Source organism: Rhinopithecus bieti, unplaced genomic scaffold (assembly GCF_001698545.2).
Source record: "Rhinopithecus bieti isolate Rb0 unplaced genomic scaffold, ASM169854v2 scaffold_51230, whole genome shotgun sequence".
NCBI lineage: Eukaryota > Metazoa > Chordata > Mammalia > Primates > Cercopithecidae > Rhinopithecus > Rhinopithecus bieti.
Window position 1 is genome coordinate 165,392 of NW_016820119.1, and position 24,661 is coordinate 190,052.

Here is a 24,661-nt window from a genome sequence, read left to right on the forward strand (position 1 = left end):
CCCCCCAAAAAATTGAAAACCCTCACTTGAACCAGTAAGTTATATCCTGGGTTGCTGTTAGAGAGATCTTCCTTGGAGTAGACAAATGTGGTATGTTAAGTAAACTGGGGGTCTAGGTTTTATGATACTGGGTCTGCAGCTTCTTTGTCACACTGAGAATCCTCAGGCATTCCATGAAAGTAGCCTTCAAAATATTTTGTGTCTATTGACATATTTTACTGCAAAAGATGAGTAGATGCATTTTATGAAGTCTCAGGTGTGTTAGAAATTCACTGTGAGTCACTCAGCAAGTCATGATTGAGGGCGTTCTCTATGCCAGGCACTGTGCTGGGCACTGGGACTACTATAGCAAGTCAGATGGACAAGAACTCGCTTGATCTTGGACGTAAGCAGAGTGGGGTCTGGTTAGTCCCTGAATGGGAGACTGCCTGGAGATACTGGATGCTGCAGGCTTTTAAAAAAAAGACAAGTTCTCTGCACTTGCAAAGCTTACGTCCTAACTTAGTAACTAACTAACTTCAGGTTGTGTTGAGGGCCCGAAAGTGGTAGAGCTGGGAGTCCTCTAGATAAGGTAGCCATGGAAGGTCTCTCCGAAGAGGTGATGTTTACTCAGAGACCCAAAGGATCAGGATAAGCGCAGACCCTGGTGAAGAGTGTCCCAGGCAGAGGGAATAACAAGGGGATTGCCCTTAGTTGGGAAAGGGCTTGATTTGAGGACTGGGAAGACCAGTGTGTCTGGGGCACACAAGCAAGGGGAGGACGTTATGAATGAGGTCTGAGAGGTCAGCAGTGACTGGATCATACAAGCTTCCATAGGCCATGGTCAGGGTTCTGTATGTGCTACAATTACAGGATGCATGATAGGACCTGGGTTGCATTTTTAATAGTTAACCCTGGCTATAACGTGGGGAAGGGATTGAATACAGAGGGCAAAAGCAGGAACAGGAAAACCTCTTAGGAGGCTATTGCAAAGTCCAAGGGAGAAGCGATGGTGTTTTTTTTTTTTTTTTTTTTTAGTGTTTGTTTTGTTTTGTTTTGAGAAGGAGTCTCACTCTGTCGCTTAGGCTGGAGTGCAGTGGCACAGTCTCGGCTCACTCAACCTCTGCCTCCTGGGTTCAAGCAATTCTCCTGCCTCAGCCTCCCAAGTAGCTGGGATTACAGGCATGAGTCACCATGCCTGGCTAATTTTTGTATTTTTAGTAGAGACAGAGTTTTGCCATGTTGATCAGGCTGGTCTTGAGCTCCTGACCTCAAGCGATCTACCTGCCTTAGCCTCCCAAAACACTGGGATTACAGGCAGGAGGCACTGTGCCTGGCCAGGAGATGGTGTTTTGATCTAGGTCTTAAAGGCAGAAGGAAGGGTGGTAGTAAATTAACTGTGCTGGGGAAGAGAGGGAGGCGTGAGGGCAAGGAAAGAATGAGGGGTGATTCCAGGTTTAGGGACTTGGCAATTTGTTAGATGATGGTGCCATTGACAGAAATGGGAAAGAACAAGTTTGGAAAGAAAACTCAAGATCTGGCTGGTGACTCGTATTAAACTTAAAGCCTCATTTGTGACTTGAGCAGAAGTGAGAACTTTCTCCAGTGTTCAAGAGCTGGAAGGGATTTTCCTAGCCTCCAGGCAAGGTAATACCATAAGTCCCAACAGTGATGCCCTTCCAGGGAATGATCTCAATGGGAGAATCCTATACCCTGCCTCCTCCATTCATTCCTTGCTCCGATGGTGGTTCCAGCTGGCTAACCTAAGTTACTCTTGCCACTAGTTAACACCTGTCCTCATTTCTCTTGTCCCCACATGAGATGTCAATGGCATCTCTTGTCCCCACCTAAGATGTCAATCCAAATAGCACAAGTCATGCTATGTCACATGACATGCTGCCTGTCCAGCCCAGAGCTCGTTGCTGATAGGGGCATGGGCTAGATTTTGAGAGAATATGGGGGTTGCTCTCTGTTACCACGCTTAACATTCCAAACCCCTGTAATAGTCCATTTAGGATTTATCATACTGTTTTATCCAAACCTTTCATGACCTGATTTCTATTTCCAGCTTGAACCACCTCTTGGTTCACCAACTGTACTTATTGAGTTCCCCTAGTTTTCTGACTTAATGGCTGAAGATGATAAGCTTTCCTTACATATTACTCTCAAACCACCAAACTGGGATTGTTGTTACTCTTAGTGATAATGGTTGCTATTTGTGAAACTTTTGATAGGGAACACAAACCCTGCCCAACAATTCATGTAAATTATTTCATTTAAGAACACCACAAAGTAGGTGCTATTATTCGACCTTACACATGAGACTTGAAGAACTTTAGAGCATTGCCCAAGGTCACCCAGCTAGTGAGGGGTGGAGGCGGGATTTGAATCCGGTTCATCTGTCTCCATTACCTGGAAGAAGGAAGGCCAAAGCATCATGGCCTTTCACAAGTCGAAGAGCTACACTTTCTGTGGTGGCGAGCCACGTTTGTCCATGACTGGGGTGGGTGTGGCAAGTGATGAGGGTTTGGAGTCCGTGTGGTGGGGTGGTGGGGGCCAGGTGTCTTGGTAACTGCTGTTGCATTCACTTCAGGATCAAAGGACCAGATCTGATTCTGCAGGATCAACAGTGTGTACACTAGAGGCTCCGTAGACATCCAAAGGCCTAATGGTGACTTAGGAAAGCTCAGGAGGGCAAGGAGGTTGTCCCCGTTTAGAATGTAAAGATTCCTATTTTATGAAAAAAGAATAAAAGGAGTTGCTGAAGGCCTCGGTCTCCTCCAACAAGGCCAGGTCACGGGGTAGCAGAGTCTGAAAGGGTGTGCAGACCCATCGCCACTGCCCAGGGCTCCTGCTCAGGCCTCCTCACTCCCACAACTGAGGGGAGACCCAGCTCCACACCCACACACCTAGCAGTGTCTCACACCCACCAGGAGAGGTCTAAACATCTTCCCTGGGAACTGGTCCCAAAATGTCCCTGCAGTAAGCAACCATCTGGAGAGGCCCAGGGCCACATCTGTTTTTAAAGCTCCAATAAATAAATAAACAAAGGAAGAAAGAAAGAAGAAGAAATGCAGAACAGGGTGATTAAAATGGGCATATATTTTCAAATGTTTATATTAACAAAATAATGCCTTTTAACATGAAAAGCAATATAATTGTGCTAGGCACAGGATCGTTGTAGGACTGAGAAAGGAATCGTAATTCTGAGAGCCCTAGGTTAATGTGATCCAGCCGGCGCATCCCTGTGACTGCAGAAGCCTGTTTGGAGACAGTGTCAGCAGCTTTCTAGGCCCGCTGTGAATTGCCAGAATGTGTGACATGAGCCAAATCCACCCCCCCCCCCCCGCCCCACCAACCCTCCTGCCAGCTCCCCTGGGATAGTCACTGCCATACAGAAAAAGAGAAGTTCTACTATTTCTGGGCAAGATTTCCACAAACCAGTTTGTCCCTTTCTGCTGTTGTGAAATAAACCATTTGGATCAATGTCAGCTGATTGCAAAAGTCAAAAACATTTCCCTTGTCCCAAAAGCAAGGCGGATAAGGAAGCAGACATAAGAGGACCTTCATGGCCGAGCCTTTATGTGTATGTTATTTCATTACTCTCACAACTGCCCTGGGATGCTGTAAGCATGATTCATCCTGTTTGTTTATCAGTTAAATTACTTGTTCAAGATTACGCAGCATATCCAGGATTAGAACTCAGAGCCCTCGCCTGTGAAGCTTGAGCTCTTTCTTTTCAGTCTTCAAATATGATCACACCATGAAGCAGCACAAAGCCCAGGAGGAGCCCAGTGAGGCTGGAGAGGTCCACAGGCAGCCACTCTCCTCCGTGCCCCTATGGTGTTGGGGCAAACTTGGACCTTTCTGAATCTTTTAATTGTTTCCTTCTCTTCCTGTTTTTGTCTCCTGACTGACTTGTCCCACACTCTACTCCTTGCTTATGATACTTATTTTTCCATCCACAGCAAAACAATTCACATCAAGGTAATTGATGATGAGGCGTATGAGAAAAACAAGAATTACTTCATTGAGATGATGGGCCCCCGCATGGTGGATATGAGTTTTCAGAAAGGTGTAGTACCCTGTCCTCCACACTAACACTAACATTCTTCTCTCCTCTTCTGTTTCTTCCTCTCCAAACCATTTGTCTCCTCCTCCTCTTGTCTTCCATTTCTCTGGTTCCTTTTCCTTTGTCTCCTCTCTTGCTCTCTCTTCTGCTCTCTTTTCACTCCTCCCTCTCCTCTGTCCTCTCTCTGCCCCCAGCTCTGTCCTAACACCTGCCAGCCTGACACATGGCATCCATACAAGGGATGCTCAAGACCAGTGGTAATTTTTCTGGGATGAGGAAATGAGTATGGGGAAAGAAAGAGTCAAAATGCTGGGAGTGTCATGTGCAACTCTTGGCTTCTGAATGGCTGGGTGTCTGGGGGGAAAGGGGACCAGATAGCCCAGCACCAGGCAGAAGAGCAGCACTGAGAAACAGGCTCTCAACACAGATTTCCACGGGGCAGTTATTCTCAGGGCTAAGCTTACAATCCCAGGAAGTTGAGAATCAATGGATTTGGATTATAGTTCATTCCCCTCCCAAAAGCAGGCTTTAGGAGCCACCTTATCTGCTGTGTTGCTACTATTAAGACTTGTTTCTCCTCCTGACCTTGAGTAAGCTGAAAGTACAAGTTTGAGTTCCAGATCTAGGTCAAATACCCATTTGTCTTCCTCTGTGTTTCCTATTAAGAACACCCAGGTGTGGGGGCGGAGAGTTACAATAGTGGTGGAGATCATCCTGACCCAAATGGAAGCTTCCCCAAGAAGTCCAGGGGGCTTCTCAGAGCAGATGGAACCTTTGCCTTCTACTTCAATGACCCCATACATCCCATGGCCTCCAATAGGCAAGTCAGGAAGTCCTTTCCTGAATAGATCATACTGTGGAGCAGGGAGCTGCCAGTACTGAGGGCAATGTTCCTTCCCCTTCCAAGCCGTCCCTCATGCCCTCCAGTCTATGCCTGTGGTCACAGAGCACCCCAATCCCATCCCACAGCAGAGTTCCTGCAGCAGAAAAACAGGCTCACACCTTGTAGAGAGCACTGGGGTCCCATATCTAGGGCCAACAGAAATATTCCCCAAAAATGCCTCTTGACAATCCATGAGCTTTGTCTTTTGTCCGCTGAGCAAGGTATAAAAAGATGTCGAAAGAAGTACCCAAAAAGGTAATAAAAATGTACAGTCGTGCATCACTTAACAATAAGGATACATTCTGAGGACCGTGTCCTTAAGCAATTTTGTCGTTGTGAGCACATTATAGAGTGTACTTTCACTAACCTAGATGGTATAGCCTACGACACACCTGCACTATGTGGGCCTATTGCTCCTAGGCTACAAATCTGTACAGCATGTACCTGTACTAAATATTGCAGGCAACTGGAGCACAATGGTATTTGTGAATCTAAACATATCTAGACATAGAAAATGTACAGTAAAAATATGGTAGTATATAGCCTTATGGAACCACTATTGTGGATGTGGTCTCTCATTGAGTGAAACGTTTTTATGTGGCATGTGATTGTACTTGTAAAGTACACACTCCACAAATGCACAGCAAGTCCTGTGCCTTACAAACTCCCTTGGGTCAGTCTACTACATTATAAATGGCAAAGCCAAGCACATCCACAGAAGGTAGCAGGAACATCAGAGGATCTGAAGAGACATTTAGGTAAATGCTCTTTACCCTTTAGAGCATTTAGTTCTTAGGCCTCCCCTCCCCAATCTCCCCCCTGCCCCAAAAAAGAAGAAAAGAAAACAAAGCAGAAAATTACAATTCTGGCTCACTAGTAGGACCTGCTGGCCACCATTGTGATTCCATGAAGGACCAGAAGAAACCACATAGGAAGAACCAGGCCCAAAAGGCAACTTCTCCAATGACAAAGAGCCAGTCTTTGGAGGGGAGTGAATTTCAAGGAACCTTTTCTTCCCTGGGTGATTTGTTTTTAAAAGATGCTATGTTTTGTTGAGATACCCAGAGATGAACAGAAACTTCCATCACCTTGTGCCCCAGATCCATGATAATTCACATTGAGGAAGCCAGTTTGGGGACACATCACCCCTAAGTGATAGAAGCCCAAAGGTGATTTAGAATTTGATGATTTACATCGTTGTCTTCACATTTTCCCAGAAGTGCATCAGCTGTAAATAGTAAAGGATTCCTATGTCATATTGGGGTTAACATATATTTATTTTAGTTCCCACCACTGAAGCCCTATGAGATAAAGAATGAGAAGATCACACAATTCTACCTCCCTTTCTGCTCTCTCTCTCTCTCTCTCTCTCTCTCTGTCTCCCTCCTCTCTTCCTCTCTCTGGTTTCCCTTCCTCATAAATACTTTTCTTTTAAAATTTTCTTTCTGAAACTCACAGTGGAAGTGAGTATAGACACAAAGAAGGACACAAGCCCTGGGTTCTGCTGACATATTTCCTGTTGTGGGAAGACCCTGGGTCCTTCCCAGTGGGTCAGTAGTTTACCTGTTGCCCAGAGAAATGCCACTGTTACCATGTGACACCCGGTGGAATGTGCTGCCCGACTCACTTCCTACTAACTGTTGGCAAGGTCTAAAATGACTGCACACCATTACCCGCCTTCTGCCTTCTCATCCCCTCCTGTCCTTCTGGCTCCCTTCCTTTGCCCAACTTTCCTTGCCTCCTGGCTCCCTGCCCTTCTCACCCATAAGAACAACTATGACCAAGGAGACAAGAAAAGCTAAGACCATTTATTACCTGAGAACAACACAATCCACCATGGTCCTGTCGAAAGCCACCTTGGTGGGACTGGACTGCATGTGCCAGGAATGATGGGGAATGATTTTAAAGGCTGTGCTCCAGGTGACCAACCAATCTACCGACCCAGTCGACACACTCTCTCTCTTGTTGTCCCTACAGGAAAACCATAAGGGTTAAAATAGTAGATGAGGAGGAATACGAAAGGCAAGAGAATTTCTTCATTGCCCTTGGTGAACCGAAATGGATGGAACGTGGAATATCAGGTGTGAGATTTTTTAAAAACAAAACAACAACAAAAAAATAAAATTAAAATTAAAACAAACTGAAAACAACAAGAAGAAAGAAAAGCAACTATATTTTGTCTCCCTCCTTTTCTTCCCTTCTCCTCCTTTCTCTTTTTGACCAACGGATTTTTTTATTCTTTTCCCTCCTGTATTCTCGCTCTCACCCTGTTTCGGTATCATCTCTGCCTTCTTAGCCTTAGCTTATTCCAAATTCCTCCTTTCCCGCCTTCTGGGCAGCACTGCAGCCTCAATTCCTCATTACCCTAATGAGTTATTTCCCTGTTTTGCTACAATTTTACAATTATTCAATTGCCATGGGCCCCTGCACTCACCACCACTCCACCCCTACACTGTAATCTGTAAATGTGAAAATTCCTTGGTGGGTGGGGAGGAGAAGAAAAAGAAAGGAATATGATGCGGTGCATGCCTGTCCCCCTCCCTGCCTTCCTCCCCGTCCCCCCTCCCCCACTCTTTAGCCTGGATTGAATGTGGGAGGGTCTGGGATGGGGGTTGGTTGGGGCCTGGGTTGCAATGATGCTTTGACAGTTTTCTGCTGCATTCCCCAACTTCCTTTGAATGCTTGGCAGGTTATTCACTTGTGGAGTGGCCCATAGGCCCCTCTGCCCTTCGAGGAGGTAAGTGTATTGTCTGACTGTTTCACGGTTGGGCAGACTGTGGCATGGGAAAGTGTACCAATTGTCAGAGGCCACGGCTTCTGAGAGCTCTCGGAGAGAGAGTTGACTTCCGAAGTAATCATGCAATCTGGAATCCTGAGCTATTCTTCCTCCTCGGGGCATCCCACCCCATCCCATTCTCTGTTTGTTTCTAGCCCAAGGTTAAGTACCTTATTCAGGCTACTTTGGGACAATGCAACCTCTAAAGCAGAAAATTGAGAGTTCCCGAAGGGAAGGAAGTAGTTCCAGGTATGAAAATTCCTGTAGCCAGGGGCTCCAGAAAAGGACTGACATTGGGTAGGCCTGGAGTGTTGACTTGTGGCTTTTCCAACAGAAGAGACTCTAAATGATGCAGTTGGTGCTGATCCCTGAAAGACAGGTATTGGAAAGTTCACAGATGTCTGCCTTTGTTTGGCATCTGCAAGTGAGCGTATCGCCCAGATCCCAAGATAGCCCTCACCCCACACTAGAGAAGTGGCTTCATCTCCTGCTTTCCTTAGGACATACTTCCGAGAATACCTGCCAGGGGCTCTTCCCTCAGGGGCTGATTGTGTTGCAACCAGGGTAGATATAAGGAAGGATTTCTTCCCTTGAAGAAAATGATTAGAAGCCACTACTTTGAATGTGTTGGAGGCATAGATGTGGGAATAGGTTAGGGTGCTCCTGGGAAATAGCAAGAGGACATTCATACTCCCATTCAGGAGAGATATGCTGCTGGGAGCCTCCTAGCAAATGGAGCAGTGAAATCCACCTGTTTGTCAAAAAGGGGTGATCATACTGCAACTAGTTCATATTCATGTGACGAAGAGCAGCATAAAACTTTCCGCACGAGGACAGATCTAAGAGATTCAGCAACAACATTCCCAAAGGATCCTCTACAGGCCTTTTCAGTGTGATCGGTCAGTTCTCACTGTCTGCTGGGGACTCTCCTGCAGAGCTGACCACTTCTGTGCCTGCACTGGTTTGGACATACCTGATGCTCTAGGGGCAGAACTCTTCTCCATCTTCCGTTGCTGGTTCTCTTCTCAGCTGCTCAATAAAATGTTGCCCTCAGCCTGACTACCAAAGAGTGCTGGAAGAAAGAAATTATCTCTGGTTCCATTGTTTTCCACATTGTATTCTTGCCCGACTTCCAGTTCCTGCCACCAATAATATTCTCAGAGGTTGATTCAGTACCTGTCCTACCTCATTGCCACCTCTCTTAAGCATTTATTCCACATATTCATAATTGGTTGGAAGCAGCAGATACCCAAGGCCAACTGTAAGTGTCACTTTCATCACTTTCCACAGTCCAAACTACTTAGATGCAAATGAAAGCAGCACAAAGGATTGTACAGCGTACAGGAAGGAAGGCAGTGGCTCCAGACAAGAGGAAGAGTTGGAAGTCCATATATTCCTTTATTCCACCAGTAAAGAGGGTCTTCTTTTATGCCTCCCTTAAAAACCTCTACCAACAGTAAGACAGAGAGTGACCCAAGGTAAGTCTTCAGGAGACCTAAATAAATGCAAATGTCTATGGCTAATCCCCATTTGAGGACATCTTCCTGTTTTGCACTGGATTCTTTGTCCAAGGAAATGTTGGCAACACCCTGGTGGAGGGAGTAGGTGAGAAGACAAGGATTTCAGCAAGCTGTCTGTGTGATGTGCCTCCAGATCTCCCCAGTGACCGAGATGCCAAGATGAACAGTGCCAACAAGAAATGTGTCAATTTCCCAGCTGCCTATTTTATTGTCTACATTTTCTAGGGGGTTAATTTCCAGTTTCTTCAGTCCTTCCCGTATTTTGACATTAGACCATAAGGTGAAAGGTCATAAAACCTGATTGTCTAGACTCAGAAGCAAATGGAAACCCATCCAAATTTCCAGAATTCCCCGCTGTTCTCAGAGTGAGAGACAGAACAGTGGAAATTGCTTTTCATTATCACTACTGCATGGGAGAGTCTGAAACATTCAGAATGGCATAGTCTCTGCATGGTCAAAATGACAATTGCATTAAAAAATGAAAGACTGGTTTTGAAATAGGAGACTCTATTTTTGGCAAACAAAACAGACTTCGGAGCTGAGATCAAAAGCTCTGGATGAGCTGGGGGTTGGAAAAAAGGGAAGGAAAAAAGGGAGACTGAATAGGAAACACATTGCTCTGGAGTCTAGAAGTGGACTTCTGAGAGCAACACTGAGCAACATAATCAAAACTGTTGGGCCTGGGCCTGGACATTGGAAGCCTTGAGGTGGAAAGAAAAGCTCTCTCTCTCTCTCTCGAGAATGGGACCTGTTTGGTCCTCCTTTTTCCACATCCATGGGCTCATCTTGACAAGCTGCCCAGATGCTTCCTAATTACTCACCATGCTACGCTCTTTCCAGCTTGTCCCTGGAGTGTCTGAGCAGGAATAAATGACTCTCACCTGACCTGGGAGATCAATACAGGGGAAAGTTCAGCTCCAGCTTCTCTCATGAGCAGCAGCAGGAAAAACACCCTCGAGGTATTGTGTCAGTCAAAGCTGGCCTACCCAGATCTCACTGACCCATCTATAACTGCTAAGCAGAGAGTCTTGGATTCATGGAGACAATGACCAGAGAATGATGGAATTCCAGCGGACTGCAGGCCTTCTCACTACTCTAGGGATGGGCCAGATGTTTGGTGGCATGTATGAGTGAAAACCAGGGCATCAGGGACCTTTCTGGAAGAGCTGCCTTTGACCCACCTGTGTTCATTTGTGTGCTGGGATCTCTGATCTCCCCTGGAACTTGGGGGCCAGGAGGAGCTCTTCCATGGAAACTCCTGGAAGGAGCAGAATAAACAAGCTCTTGCTTATCTATCTATCGATCTGTCTATCTATCTATCTATCTATCTATCTATCTATCTATCTATCTATCTATCTATTCATCCATCTGCCTATCTGTATTTATCTATCTCAATGTAGTGAGGAAAATCATTGATCCATTAACCTTTGGAATTCTACATGGGAGATACCTAAAAAAGTGAACTGCCTTGTTTATGTATCATGGAGACTCTGGATCCACATATGTCTTAGTGGCTATGAATATAGGGTGATTGATCACAGGCCTGAGTTGCATTCCTGCAGATTCTTAGAAAAAAAAGAAAAATTCACAGACATGTCCCTCCTGGTTCCCCCACAACACACACTCCTTCCTCAGCAATCTCTATTAGTCACCAACTACACCACGAATATGTGGCAAGCTCTTCCCAGACCTTTATCTGAGAGCCAAGGAGTGAGGGGCTGTACTAAGATACCATAGAAATGAAAATGTGGTGTGTCACAAGAGTTTCCTTAATTCTTAGATCTTAAACTCTAAGAGGGTTCAGCATAAGTACAAATTCAAGGGCTAGAGACAACCTGTATTGGGTGTGTCTTTAACTCAGTTTCCCAATCCACATAGGAACCTTGCATTTGTCATCTCCCATCTATGTTGGTATGTTGGTATGACTGTTTCTCTGTTCCAGAATACCTGGACTCTGATTTAGCCTGTCCTTTCTGAAACAGAAAGATCACCCAACAAGAGATGCAGCACCATGAGATCTATGGAAAAGACAGTTGCCAAAATAGACAGCAAACAGCCAAACTTAATTGAACACTACCACATGCAGGGACTTTGCTTAGCAGAGGTGATACAAAATGGCAGGAGCCCATAGCCCTAACCTCCAGGATAGATCTATAGTAAAGACAAACCATTCAAGGAAAACATTCTGCAGGACTTAACATTTTTGCTAAGTCATCCTTTTAGGGGAAGTCAAAGTTCTAGTCAACATGGTAGCTAGGAAGGCATTTGTGGTCATGGAAACCTTATGGGTACTGAGAAGCTAAGCATGAGTTCAACTAAGTTGTTAGGGATGGAAGACATAGACCTGGGCACTGTTCTACTCTTGCACAATACTACCTATTTCCTTGAGCTCCCATTCAAGCCCCATGGTCATTTTTGCCACTGATAAGTTAGCCACTCTGGCAGGGTTGCAACTTACACAGTTTTCATGATAACTGGATTCTCACTCCTTTTTTTACAGAATGGATGTGATAACCTGATATCCTACACAGTCATGAGTGACCAACCCACCCACTTGGTTCCCCATCCTCATTCCTCCATTCCTAGCCCTTAGGGCAGCCAGGAAAGCATGGGAGCAAATGCCCTCACCAGGGACCTGGTGCTCAGCAGCCTCTCTGGTGGCTCACACCTCTTGCTGCTGCTCTGTGCATGCTCCAAAGCTGCTTTTTGCATGTGGCTGCTGAGCTCTCACCTACTAAGCTCACTGCTTTCCTTATGCTGCCAGCAACCACAAAACCTGGGAATACTTTCAAGATGGGACCTTAATGTTCTTTCCTTTTCTTTCTTCCACTTGTCTGGTATCCATTTGCAAACAGCGCTCCTGTTATCTCCAGGTAAGAGGTGTCTTGTCCCCCTCTTTTCTTTCCACTTCTTGCCAGTGCCATTATTTGGTTTAAGACCAATGTCCTTTGAATAAGAACTGCAGGCTCAAGTTAACCTGACAATTTCTCCCAAAGACTGGGAGATTTATTTTCCCACATGAAGCAATTATGAGAAAGCAATTGTGAGGAAGGCAATTCTTTGAGCATCACTTCTGTCTGTGAATGTGGGCAAAAGCACAGCTGATCCCCTCTGGGACCAGGAAGAGAAATTAAGCTTACCAAGGAGATGGTGGGTCACAGACTTCTCCTGAGTCTTAATTCATCTGCCATCTCATATTGTGGGGGAAGAGACAGTGAGATTCAGAGCTGGAATCTCCTAACGTAATTGTGATAGGATTTGAAAAAAAAAAAAAAAAAAGCTTTAATCCCAAGGGCTCCAGGGAAAATCACCAAACCTGCTGTGAGAATAGGAAAAGCAATTTTTAAATAATCTGGAATTTTACCAGTCCTGGAGCTCTTCCATCTCATCACAGCAGAGGCTTAAATTGCTAGAATTTTGGTTCATTTGTCATTGACCCTTAAAGTCCTATGTACCATGAACAAGATGAATTAGGATAGGGGGTTGGGGCAGTGTTCTGGCTGGAAATATAAATTTTAGAGAATTTAGTTTGGAGAGATTCTCATGCAGAATCTAGATGCTGTAGAGGACATGCACCTACTTTGAGAGTATGCTTGCGTGAGTGGAAACCAATCATAAACAACATTCAACTTCCTGAGCAGATATGAAAGCATTTTCAGCATGTCTAGCAATACTATAACTCTTTGTGCAAGCAGAGAGGCCTACACAAGACAGTTTCAGTATATTTTAAAAGAACATCTTACATTTCATCAGTTCTTTGAACACAGAAAAAAAATGTTAAGGTCACTTAAGAGGCAAAACATCTTACAGAGTTCATTGGTATTCAAAGTCACCTACAGGCTACATCCTGGATTCAGGAAGGGGTGGTGTACATAGTAAGGACATTTGCCTTCTGGGAGCCTTAAACAAAAAAAAAATGTAGGTAACTCCTACATTTTTATTTTGTGGAGAAAACACAATCACTCCAGCTTCCTTGGCTTTTTGCTTCTTTTTTATACCAACAAGATAAGGGCTATCCCCAACCCTCTGTTCTTCACTCTTCTCCCAGGGTATTGATTTCCTAGCACTGGGTTTTTCTTCTCTACTTCACTCATCCTCTTGCCTGTGAAGGTATGTAAGCCTTCTTTGTTCCACCCTACCCCACATATATGCATAACAAAGATTGTGATTTAATTTAAGTTTCTTTCTACTTTTAACATATTTGCAAACATCAATAGAAGCTAAAATGGGAAAAAGGAAATGTTTCTTTTCCTAGCTCTTTCAATCTGCACATCTTTAATTTAGGAGCACTTGATTAGCCTTTCAACTCATTGGAAACCTCAAATCCTGGTTTTAATTTTCCTAGGTGGACAGGCAAACATGATTAATGTGCCTGGTGGTGAAAGACAGAGAGTGAATATGTTCATTCTGAGCCACCCTCCTCAAGCTCAGGCACCTTGCAGGAAGAGCACTAGCTGCATCACTCTGCAGAGTGTTCACAACGTCCTATTCTTGCCTGGCCTGGCAAGCTCTTTGTCCTTTCAATATTTGTTCAATCTTCCATCCTATTCATGTTCTATCTCTCTCTCCCCTTCCAGCCTCTCTTCCTGTTCCTAGAACTGAGAGTTTATTTACTCAGTCTGAATATCTAGATCACCTGCCATTTATTCTTTTTACTTGAAATTCTGAGGAGTCACATAAACAAGTGATCAGAATCACTATGGTCCTCTGAATTGGAGACTTATAATTATCTCAAGAAATAAACAAAATTTGAATTTAAAGGAATGATCATGACAAAAATAGAAAAAGGCAGGAATTATTGCCAAACCAAGAAACTAGAAACTAGAATTAACTTAAAGGCGTGTGACTCAATCAATTAACAAATATATACAGAGAGCCTCTGTGGGACTGTGGGAGATCCAAAGATAGAGGACTGGTTATTTGCCAATGGGATTTTTTGCAGAAAGCTAGATGGAAAAACTGACTGTCACCACAGGGGTGGACAGGTCAGTAAGTAGATCAATATCCTGCCAGATGGATATGGTGCTAGATTGATAGGTGGACAAGGGGTTAGACAGGTACATTTATATGTCACTGGAGAGCTCATTATATTGGTATAAAGTTATTGTGTCACATGTAAAGTATGACATGGGGGAATTGAGGAGGAAGGAGTGGAATAAAACTGTCACTGCTAAGATAGGCATTGTGATATGGTGCTTAAACCTGCAAGTAAAGGAAAAGTAATGGAGTCTGTGTGTGTTTTCTAAGAGCTTTTCCCAGAGTAGCTCGCAGTCTGGCTTCTAGGGTTGCTGACCTCATAGACAGAACCCTAGATTCACCCAGATTTACCTTCAGAATTAACTAATCAGAGACTCAAATTCAATAGCCTAAATGAAGTCAGGCTGCTAGAGGATGTCTGCTGACTTGGAAATATGCAGAAAGACATGGATCCTTGAGAAAACATTGTTTCCAAAACTGGCCACCAGCACGAGAGGAAGGACAGCACCACGGACAGCTCCCAGACATTTTAGGACTGCCTTCTGTGTTTGGTGCCGGAAACACTGAGCAAAACAGCGAGCTCAGGAAGTCTCCGCACACTCTCATACCATCTTCCTGCAGGCCAACTAGGAAAATTCTTACATAAAATATAAGGCTCTCTGTTTGGTAACTTAAACCCTTGGCTTATAGTCTTTTCAGTGAATTTCTTTCCTTGCAAACTCGAGAGCTGGAGTCTCAGGACTCCCCTTGCTTCACCAATTACCCAGCTAGAGAGAAAAGACCTTCTTGGCCTCTGACCCATTTTGTCCTTGAGATTATCCAAGGACTACAGGATTCCCCTGGGAGGTTTACTGTGTGGAATGAAAACAATTAAGGAGCTGAATAAAAGAATTAATTGCTTGTGAGAATGTGGACTTGGATGGGAAGATGTTTAAATGAGCTCTGAAAGAAACAAGCTGCCAAGAGCAATTTTCAAATCAAAGGGGAATAAAAAGATTCAATCTCTATATCACTCTAATCCAGAAAACATGTCTTCATGGAGAAGTGGTCTTAAAATGGACTCACCAGCCAAAATGGAAAAAAAAAAAAAAAAAAACTGTTCAACATGAGAAGGGACTATTGGTAAATGAGTCAAGATGCTGTGAAACCAGTAGACATTTCCGTGGAATAAATGTGCTTCTGCACCTTCAAGAACTCTTACAGGAAGTGGTTGAACAAACAGGCCCAACAGTTCAAAATAGTTCAGAGTCAAAACACTTGCCCTTTCTTCCCAGTTCCCCAACATCTCACTGAATGTCTTGAGAACTTCACTTGATGCTATTTCTCAGGAGACCTTTGGATCAGGTTGTCCACCCACATATAAAAGAGAAAGAGGAATGCTTATCCCAGCCTGCAAGGCACATTCTCATGGTCTGATTATAAAGTGTTTAGTACTTCATAAAAGAGGCACTAAAATATATATAAATTCCCCATTCCCAAGAGTTACTTGCTTTGTAGCCACTGCCCATGTCTAATACTCTGAGCTGTATCCTTTCAGGGAATGGAAAAGGTGTTAAGGTGAGTCCGATTTTGTTTTGTTGCAGAGTTGACAGACAGGAAGCTGACTATGGAGGAAGAAGAGGCCAAGAGGATAGCAGAGATGGGAAAGCCAGTATTGGGTGAACACCCCAAACTAGAAGTCATCATCGAAGAGTCCTATGAGTTCAAGGTCAGGCAAACAGTGAGGTCTAATTGAATAATAAATAAAGTGGGAGGCAGAAGACCTGGGGTGTTTTTTTCCACTTTCACTAGTGAATATGTGCAGTTGAAACTGAACAAATCACTTACTCACCCCAGGTCTCAGTTTCTCCATTTGTAACATGAAACAAATAGTGCTGGCCATTTGTATGCGAGGAATATTGTGAGGAAACATAGCATAGAATGTGAAATAAGTGGGCTAGAAAGTCCTGAGATGTATTATCACTACTGTTTAACTGTATTTTTAAAGCAAAAATATTAAAACTCACTACTACAGGGCAAGATATATTAACATCATTATTATTATTCTTTATTGTATTACTCTAAATAGCCAATTTCAAAAGTCACAACCAGGCCAGGCAGTGAGGGACTCACACCTGTAATCTCAGCACTTTGGGAGGCCGAGGTGGGAGGATCCCTTGTGCCTAGGAGTTTGAGACCAGCCTGGGCAACATAGGGAGACCCTATCTCTACAAAAAATAAAACAAAATGAAGATAAGCTTGGCATGGTTGTACATGCCTGTGGTCCCAGCTACTCAGGAGGCTGAAGTGGGAGGATGGCTTAGGTCCAGGAGGTTGAGGCTGCAATGAGCCATGATTGCACCACTGCACTCTAGCCTGGGTGATAGAGTGAGACCCTGTCTCAAACAACACAAAACAAAAAGATTACAACCAAAAACAAATGGAAATAGGATTGCCTCAAAAGAGATCGCCCAAGGCCATTCCATGCATAACTGTCAGAACACCCTGGAGACAGGGCATCTTTCATTCCTTTGAAGAACCAGACTCCTCATTGGTTCTGAGCATTCTAACCTCATGGTTCCAAGTTTTTCTCTTCCTAACAGACTACGGTGGACAAACTGATCAAGAAGACAAACCTGGCCTTGGTTGTGGGGACCCATTCCTGGAGGGACCAGTTCATGGAGGCCATCACTGTCAGTGCAGGTGAGAAGCGTCTCAGGCTGGCCTTGCTGGGAGAAGCAGGCAACCTCTGAGAAGGAAGCGTAAAGCCACGTTAACAGTCGGCCAGTCCCTGGGCAGGCCTGTGTGTTCAGTCTTCCCAGCTCTAGTCCTAGGTGCCTACTGCCTCACTGGATCACTTTGGAAAAGAACCGTGGCGTAACTGAAAAACATGGCTATCTCTGGTTTCAAATCCTTGCTCTGCTGTGTGAAGTGGAACAATGTAGCCTCTCTGACCTCAATGTCCTCATCCCAAAGGGGAACTACTGCTACCTTTCTCAGAAAGGTAGAAAAGTACAGAGTCTTGTATAAAATCCAAACTCAATAAATTCTGATTTCTGTCTTTCTTCCTTTTCTTTTGTTTGGTCCCCCTCTTCTGTAAAATGTGGGACAATTCTGATTTAGAGATGTGGGAGTTAGGAGTTTATAAAATGTGTTGCATCAACTGTCCAACAAAACACCCTGGATGATTCCAAACCCCTCCCTCGGCATTTCCTGACAGGCTCCCTCAGTAACGACCCACAGCACAGCCAGGAGTCCTAGCAGGCTGTGGGGACTGCTGGTTGGAACAAGGACGGAAAGGGTCTCCCAACCACCGTCACTATCACCTCAGCACCACTGAGGCCTCCTTGCACTGCCGAGGACTACTGGCCTTGTATTTTATTGAGAGGCTTTGTTGTCATAGCAACCCACAGGGTCATATCCCCAAGGCCCCAGAGCCAGAGCAAAAGGACAGCCAGGAAGAGAGGTTTGCTGCTGCTGCTGCTGCTGCCCCACTTTTCTCATTGCCTGCTTTAGATCTTTCTAGCTCCCCTCTGATGACCTGACTGTGCCCCTTTGAGACAATACATGGAATGTAGGCCACATCATCTACCCCGCTCCTTTTACAAAGGAGGGGCCTGGGGTTCAGAAATAAGAGATTATTTACCCCAGCTTACAGATTTTCTTCATGACAAAGCTGGAATGAGAACCCAAGTGTTCTGACTCCTGTTCTTTCAAAACCCAGCTTCTACCGGTTATGCCAAAACATGACAGAGGTTGCCATTGGCAAGGCACAGGCATGCCTCAGCACACCCTCCCCTCCAGGGCTGCTGAGTGGGCAACTCTGCCCACATTCCTGGCAAGGACAATCAAGGCCCATCCTGCTCTTTCCCATGAGATATTTGGAGGATGGCACTGGCTCTGCAATATATTCTCATGACCTGGAATGACAGCCATTCCTCAGGGGACAGATAATGACCAGAACCACAATGGTTACTGCAGCAGTCAAGTCAGAAAATTTGAGAGGAGCCCTGCTGGTGTCCAGTGAAGAGTGGCCATGCTGACCTGATTTCACTTTTCTTTGCCTAGACGACAAAATGCAGCCTGTACATTCTTCTTTCTTTCTTTTTTTAAAATAATACTTTAAGTTCTGGGGTACATGTGCTGACCATGCAGTTTTGTTACGTAGGTATACACGTGCCATGGTGGTTTGCTGTACCCATCAACCCGTCATCTACATTACGTATTTCTCCTAATGCTATACCTCCCCTAGTCCCCACTCCCTGACAGGCCCTGGTGTGTGATGTTCCCCTCCCTGTGTCCATGTGTTCTCATTGTTCAGCTCCCATTTATGAGTGAGCATATGTGGTGTTTGGTTTTCTGTTCTTGAGTTATTTTGCTGAGAATGATGGTTTGCATCCTCCTTTCTTTCTGCTCCACTGTCTTGTCCGTCTTAATCTCCTTCTTTCTTTTCTTCCTTATTCCCTGGCCCTCTCTCTCCCACTCTGCCTTGGTGCCCTGCATTCAAACTGACCGGTGAGGCATACCAAATTGTTTCCCAACAACTATTTTCTGGCATCCTGGCCCTGGCCCCCATCAGCTGCCCAGAAGACAGCTGGAGTCCCCTTCTAGCGGATGATGCCTGTGGTGCAGGTTGGACTTGACTTCCTTGTGAATGATTATCTGACCTCACTACCCTTTCTCTTGCCTGTTTATCTTGCCTCCAGCAGGGGATGAGGATGAGGATGAATCCGGGGAGGAGAGGCTGCCCTCCTGCTTTGACTACGTCATGCACTTCCTGACAGTCTTCTGGAAGGTGCTGTTTGCCTGTGTGCCCCCCACAGAGTACTGCCACGGCTGGGCCTGCTTCGCCGTCTCCATCCTCATCATCGGCATGCTCACCGCCATCATTGGGGACCTGGCCTCGCACTTTGGCTGCACCATTGGTCTCAAGGATTCAGTCACAGCTGTTGTTTTCGTGGCATTTGGCACCTCTGTCCCAGGTGAGAGTGAGAGGTGCTTGAATTTGCAAAGAGGATTTTACCTGGTTCAAAGGACCACTGGACTCCATCTGATTATCTTCCATACCATCTCAGATCTGAACTTAACAGAGCCTCTGCCCTTAAAGTGCACAAAAGTCAATCAAAGAGATAACTAATGACATTAGCAATGACAGCTAATATTTCTTGAGCACTTTCAATGTGACAGACACTATGTGTGTTCAGCAATTTACACGTTTACATTTTCTCCCTGTAATGTTTCCCAAAGCCCTATTAAATATAGTAAGTTATTATCCCCACTTCACAGACAAAGAAACTGAGGCCCACAGAGGTTAAGCTACATGCCCAAGTAAGTGGTCCAATTTCTTAACCTCCACATTATGTGAATAGGTGCAAACAGTGAAATTAAAAGAATGTAGATATTGTTCTCCTTCTATTTACCTCTGGTGATCTCTGAGAGGTTAAAGATTAGCCAACTCAAAGATATCAAAGGAGAAATGCCCGCATACATTCTTGGCCTCCTCTACTTGGAAGGACACTGTGAGTACAAAGCATCTCCTAGCAGAACAGGCAAAGGAAGCTCCATAGCTTTTATCTTTTTATAGGATGAATTACATACTTTTTCTTTTTCTTAGGAACACTCAGAGACAAACAAAAAGGAGCAGACATTCCTTTATTCGTTGAATAAATATTTACTAAGCACGTATTATGCCTGTTACAGTATTGTGCTAGTTTTTGGGACTATAGCGAAAGGCAAGATACACATGCTTCCTTCTCCACGTGGAGTCTATAATCTAGTGAAGGAGATAACACTCAACTACTATAATTAAAGTTATCTTGTTAAATTCTAAGAAGAAAAAGAAAAGGTACTGCATAAGGACGGAAGCTGGGCCTGAATGTAAGAGTTAGCAGGTAGAGAGGGGCTGTACTAACCCAGGTTCTTTACTAAATTTAGTTAGGGGCTTTGGGGCCTCTGAACTCTGAACTTCTGCCAGGGAGCTGGCATCCCAATTGCCCCAGAAAGAAACAGAGCGCATCCTCCTGCAGGAGGTTAGGCTAAATCTCATCAGACAGGACTCTTCTGGCTGGACCAAGAGAAATCTTTCCTGTACCAAGCAAATATATCCTTCAAGACAGTAGCTGAATTCACATCAAATTCTAGGAAAACCTCTTTCCAAAACCCCAGCGCAGGCCAGTGGGATTATTTGTCCATTAGTGATGCAAGAGATTTAGCTATCGTGGAAATGCATCAGGAGGTTGGAAATTAGATGGATGATCCCGGGAAGGCCTGTGGATGAGATGCCCTGTGATCTCTGTTCTCCAAGCCTTGGGGAACCTGAACTGTCAGAGGGGAGGGAGGAAATATGGGGGAAAGCATAGAGGTGGGAAGAAATATCAGAGGATCAGAAGCAAACAACGACGACAACAACAACAACAAAAACAAACAAAAAAACAAGGCCATAGGCAAGACAGGGTAAGAGGTTTTCTCTGGGAGATCTAAAAAAAATGGCAATAATGACGCAAACCAGGCAGCTATCTTTGGGCAGCTCCAAGTCCTTGCAATTGGCCAAGACAACAGCTAACAGCATTTGAGGCTTTAAGAAGGTTATCCTGTGATCCACTCATCTGATTTAGTGGCTTTGGCTGAAGTTCTTTGGATATAGTTGATGGTATGGGAAGGGTCCTTAACTGAGGGCTTTAGGGTCAAGTCTCTTGCTAACATCCTATGTGACCTTGGGTAAATTATTTGACCCTTATTTTTACCTGTAAAATAAAAGGATTGGGCTAGATGTCTCTGACAGTCCTCCCTATAGCTACAATCTGTACCAAGATCTAAAGTCAAACACCCTGCAAGGCCCTGTGATACACATAAAAACCACAAAGACAGAGCCCCGTCTTCCTTGAATCCACAGTTCACCCTGCATGTCACCATCATGCTTCCCCAGTGTGTCCTCTGTCCCCAAAATCCAGTACCTCGCCCAGTGCTGAGTCAGTAGGCATTGCTCAATAACTGTTGGTGGTTTGTGAATAAATGCCCCATATGACAGTTAAAATCAGGCATCTACTCCAAGCAGCTTCCCACGGTGTCAAGGTTCCCTGGGGAGATATTATGGGATGGCAAACTTCCCTTAACGAAAAAGTAGTCAAAGGAGAACAATAAGCCCACTCAGTAAATATCAGAACTGGAAAGCCCTTCAGAACCTTTTAGATCACTGCAGATGAGGGATGGGAATCCCAGACTAGGGATGTGACCTACCCAGAGCCGCACGGCTTGCTTGTGGCAGAGCTAGGAGGTAGGAGTGGCCCCCTAGCCCTTGTCTCTCATTCCTGGGCTCAGCCCACCAGCTCAAGCTGCTTTTTGCGCATACTGGAAGACAGACCTTGCACACCTTAGCCTCCTGCCGGCTCCCATGTGTCTCTGTCCTTTTCCAGATACGTTTGCCAGCAAAGCTGCTGCCCTCCAGGATGTATATGCAGACGCCTCCATTGGCAACGTGACGGGCAGCAACGCCGTCAACGTCTTCCTGGGCATTGGCCTGGCCTGGTCCGTGGCCGCCATCTACTGGGCTCTGCAGGGACAGGAGTTCCACGTATCAGCTGGCACGCTGGCCTTCTCCGTCACCCTCTTCACCATCTTTGCATTTGTCTGCATCAGCGTGCTCTTGTACCGACGGCGGCCACAACTGGGAGGGGAGCTTGGTGGCCCCCGTGGCTGCAAGCTTGCCACGACATGGCTCTTTGTAAGCCTGTGGCTCCTCTACATACTCTTTGCCACACTAGAGGCCTATTGCTACATTAAGGGGTTCTGAGCCGCAGAACAGAGCCTCCAACAGGGCAGGCCTAGGACTTCTCCTAAGAGAAGGGCACTTCCCCACCAGTGACCTCTCCAGGCTGCGTTGTCCTAGAGAGGCAGCATCAGGACCCAAGCCCCAGGAACTTCACCCAACTTAGGCCCTGGCAATGAACTGAAAGGGCAAAGTCTTAATCAATCAAACAATGGAGGAATCACCGACTTTACACAGTGTTTAATTAAATACAAACAAACAACAGCAACAAATCCACCTCCACCCCATCTCCTCCTCGTATCCCTGACCCAAAGCAAAGGTCAGGGCCTTTCACCTCCTTCTGATTATTCCACCTTCTGATTATTCCTTTGCCTCTCATTTCTTTGGAGGCAGGGTTTCTCCTCTCTGCCCAATTCCATATGTCCCTATCATCTCACTCAGCTGATAAGACGTGAAAATGAGTCACACTCATGTGGCTAGGGTGGGGTTCTTTTTTCATTGTAATCATTATTGTGGTTGCTTTCATTTTGCCATTAGGTTTTGCTTATTATTTTGTTTTGTCTTTTTTTTTTTTTTTTTTTTTTTTCTGAGGTGAGTGAAAAAGGTGCCACGAAGGAATTACAGGTCTGAGCCAACAGAGAGAAACATGAATTTTCAGACACATGCTCTCCCACCACCCCTTGGCTCCATCAAGATCCAGTTCCCCATCTCACTGTTTTCTCTGAGTTCTCGGGAGGAGTGATGGCGTTGGGGTAGAAATAAGCTCACTCACCCATGCAGGGTACTAAAGATCTTACAGGAGCTTCAACTGGAGCAGGAGGAGCTTTTTATACTTATGTTGAATCAAGTCAAATACAAAAAGCAATTGTCCTTCTTTGCCCAAGTCTTTCCAGTTCTGTGTGTCTTACCGTGTCCATGTCCACTTGTGTATCCTTCTGCAGGAAGACCCACCAAGTAGGAGAGACGGGACAAAAATAGGAATGGTGTGTGATGACAAAGGGCTACTGGAAGAACAAAAGGGATTCAGCCCTTCTTAGTATCTTTGACTTTGTACCTGAGGCAGGAGAAAAGAGCTATCCAACCAGTGAGAGATTTAAGTGAAAAGTTTGTATTTTAAATGTCAATGTGCCTGAGAAATGTCACCTTCACCACTCTCTTGCTTCCTAATGCTCTATACAAAGAGGGCTGACTATATTTCTTGAAGTAGTGTAAAAACTTAGAGATTTTATAAGAGAACAAGGGGCTCCCTTCACCTCTCCTGGTCCCTCAGGTCACACAGGAAAGCATTTTTACAAGATAGGAACTGGAATTCTTCATTTCTCCCACGTTCCTGCTTGTTTTAAACTTCATGAAGCTCTTTTTCCAGCCTATGGGGTAGTTCTTGCTCCAGGAAGAGGAATCTTAGTTGTCATCATCCTGTGGAGCCTGAGTTTTTAGAGAAAGAGATCTCTGTGCCCTACAGACCTTTTCCCAACAAATGTGGGAAGGACCTGGCTTTAACACACACACACACATACACGCAAATAAACAGACATAAGATGTCATCACGAAACTGCCCACGGATCTTTAGGCTTTCTGCATTGACATAAATACATTTTCTAAGGGGGGGAGAAATTGAAAAACACCTGTTAATTTTAAACACATTTTTTAAGAAAAAAATAACTAAAAAAGAAACAGTGCTCATGTCATAAGCTATGTTGACAGTTGCCAGTGGAAATGTTGGGTTGGTTCAAAAAAAAATAAAAGCTATACTTATATCTCTCTACATACAGCTTGCTTCTCCCTGTGTTTCTTCAGTGGAAGGTCCAGGGGGCCACAGTGGGCTTCTTCTGAGGAGACGTGACTCAGGTCAAGGTGTCACCACCCCTCACACTCAGGTGCCAATGTGTCAAACCTAGTATATTTTAAGCAAAAGTACTTCAGGAAAAAGCCACTTGTCAAAACCTGAACTTTGCGAAGTTGGAAGATGTAAGTAGTAATAAGAGCTGTGGTAGTTATGGAGGAAGGAGGTTTCTGTATCAGAAAGGCATTGGCCGTGCCAGACTCCAGCTAGGAAAACAATGCCCTGAACCTATTACCAACAGACATGTCTTCACTCATTCATTTATTCATCATTCATTCAACAAACAATTAAGGAGCATGTTGAATATATTGAATGACACTCTGGTGATACAAAGAAGACCAAGACATAGTTCCTGACCTCAAGAAACTCACAGTTTAGGCTGGGCATGGTGGCTCATGCCTGTAATCCCAGCACTTTGGGAGGCAGAGGCAGGTGGATTGCTTGAGGTCAGGAGTTCAAGACAAGCCTGGCTAACAGGTCTACTAAAAATTTTAAAAGTTAGCCAGCCAAGCATGGTGGCACATGCCTGTAATCCCAGTCACTCAGAAGGCTGAGGCACAATAATTGCTTGAACCCAGGAGACAGAAGTTGTAGTGAGCTGAGATTGTGCCACGGCGCTCCAGCCTAGGCAACAGAGCAAGACTCTGTCTAAAACAAAACAAAACAAACAAAAATCTCACAGTCTACATGAGGGAAGTGATCCAGAAGCCCACTAAACCTGTTCAAAGAATGGGGCAATGCTGCGAAGGCCTGGTGGGGGGATCTTGTGGAACCCAAGGCAGGAGGCACAGCCGCCAGGCTGTAGGAGCCTGAAAGCCATCAGGAACTGAGCCCACTCTCCCCACCTTCCCCAGGCCACCTGGTCTC

General features: G+C 45.0%; 1 protein-coding gene across 5 annotated transcripts in view; it reads left to right on the forward strand.

Annotated features, from left to right (window-relative positions):
• Positions 1–23,720, forward strand: part of SLC8A3 (solute carrier family 8 member A3) — a 144,614-nt gene extending 120,894 nt beyond the window's left edge. The window contains exons 3-8 of one of the 5 annotated variants that reach the window (XM_017859593.1): positions 6,912–7,015; positions 12,086–12,103; positions 15,791–15,915; positions 16,790–16,889; positions 18,893–19,168; positions 21,599–23,720. In XM_017859593.1, coding sequence (XP_017715082.1) covers positions 6,912–7,015; positions 12,086–12,103; positions 15,791–15,915; positions 16,790–16,889; positions 18,893–19,168; positions 21,599–21,975 — 1,000 coding nt within the window. In that variant the 3' untranslated portion in view covers positions 21,976–23,720. The remainder of the gene's footprint in view (positions 1–6,911; positions 7,016–12,085; positions 12,104–15,790; positions 15,916–16,789; positions 16,890–18,892; positions 19,169–21,598) is intronic. The other 4 variants (XM_017859594.1, XM_017859595.1, XM_017859596.1 and 1 more) reach the window with 4 other exon arrangements.
• Positions 23,721–24,661: the final 941 nt, after the last annotated feature.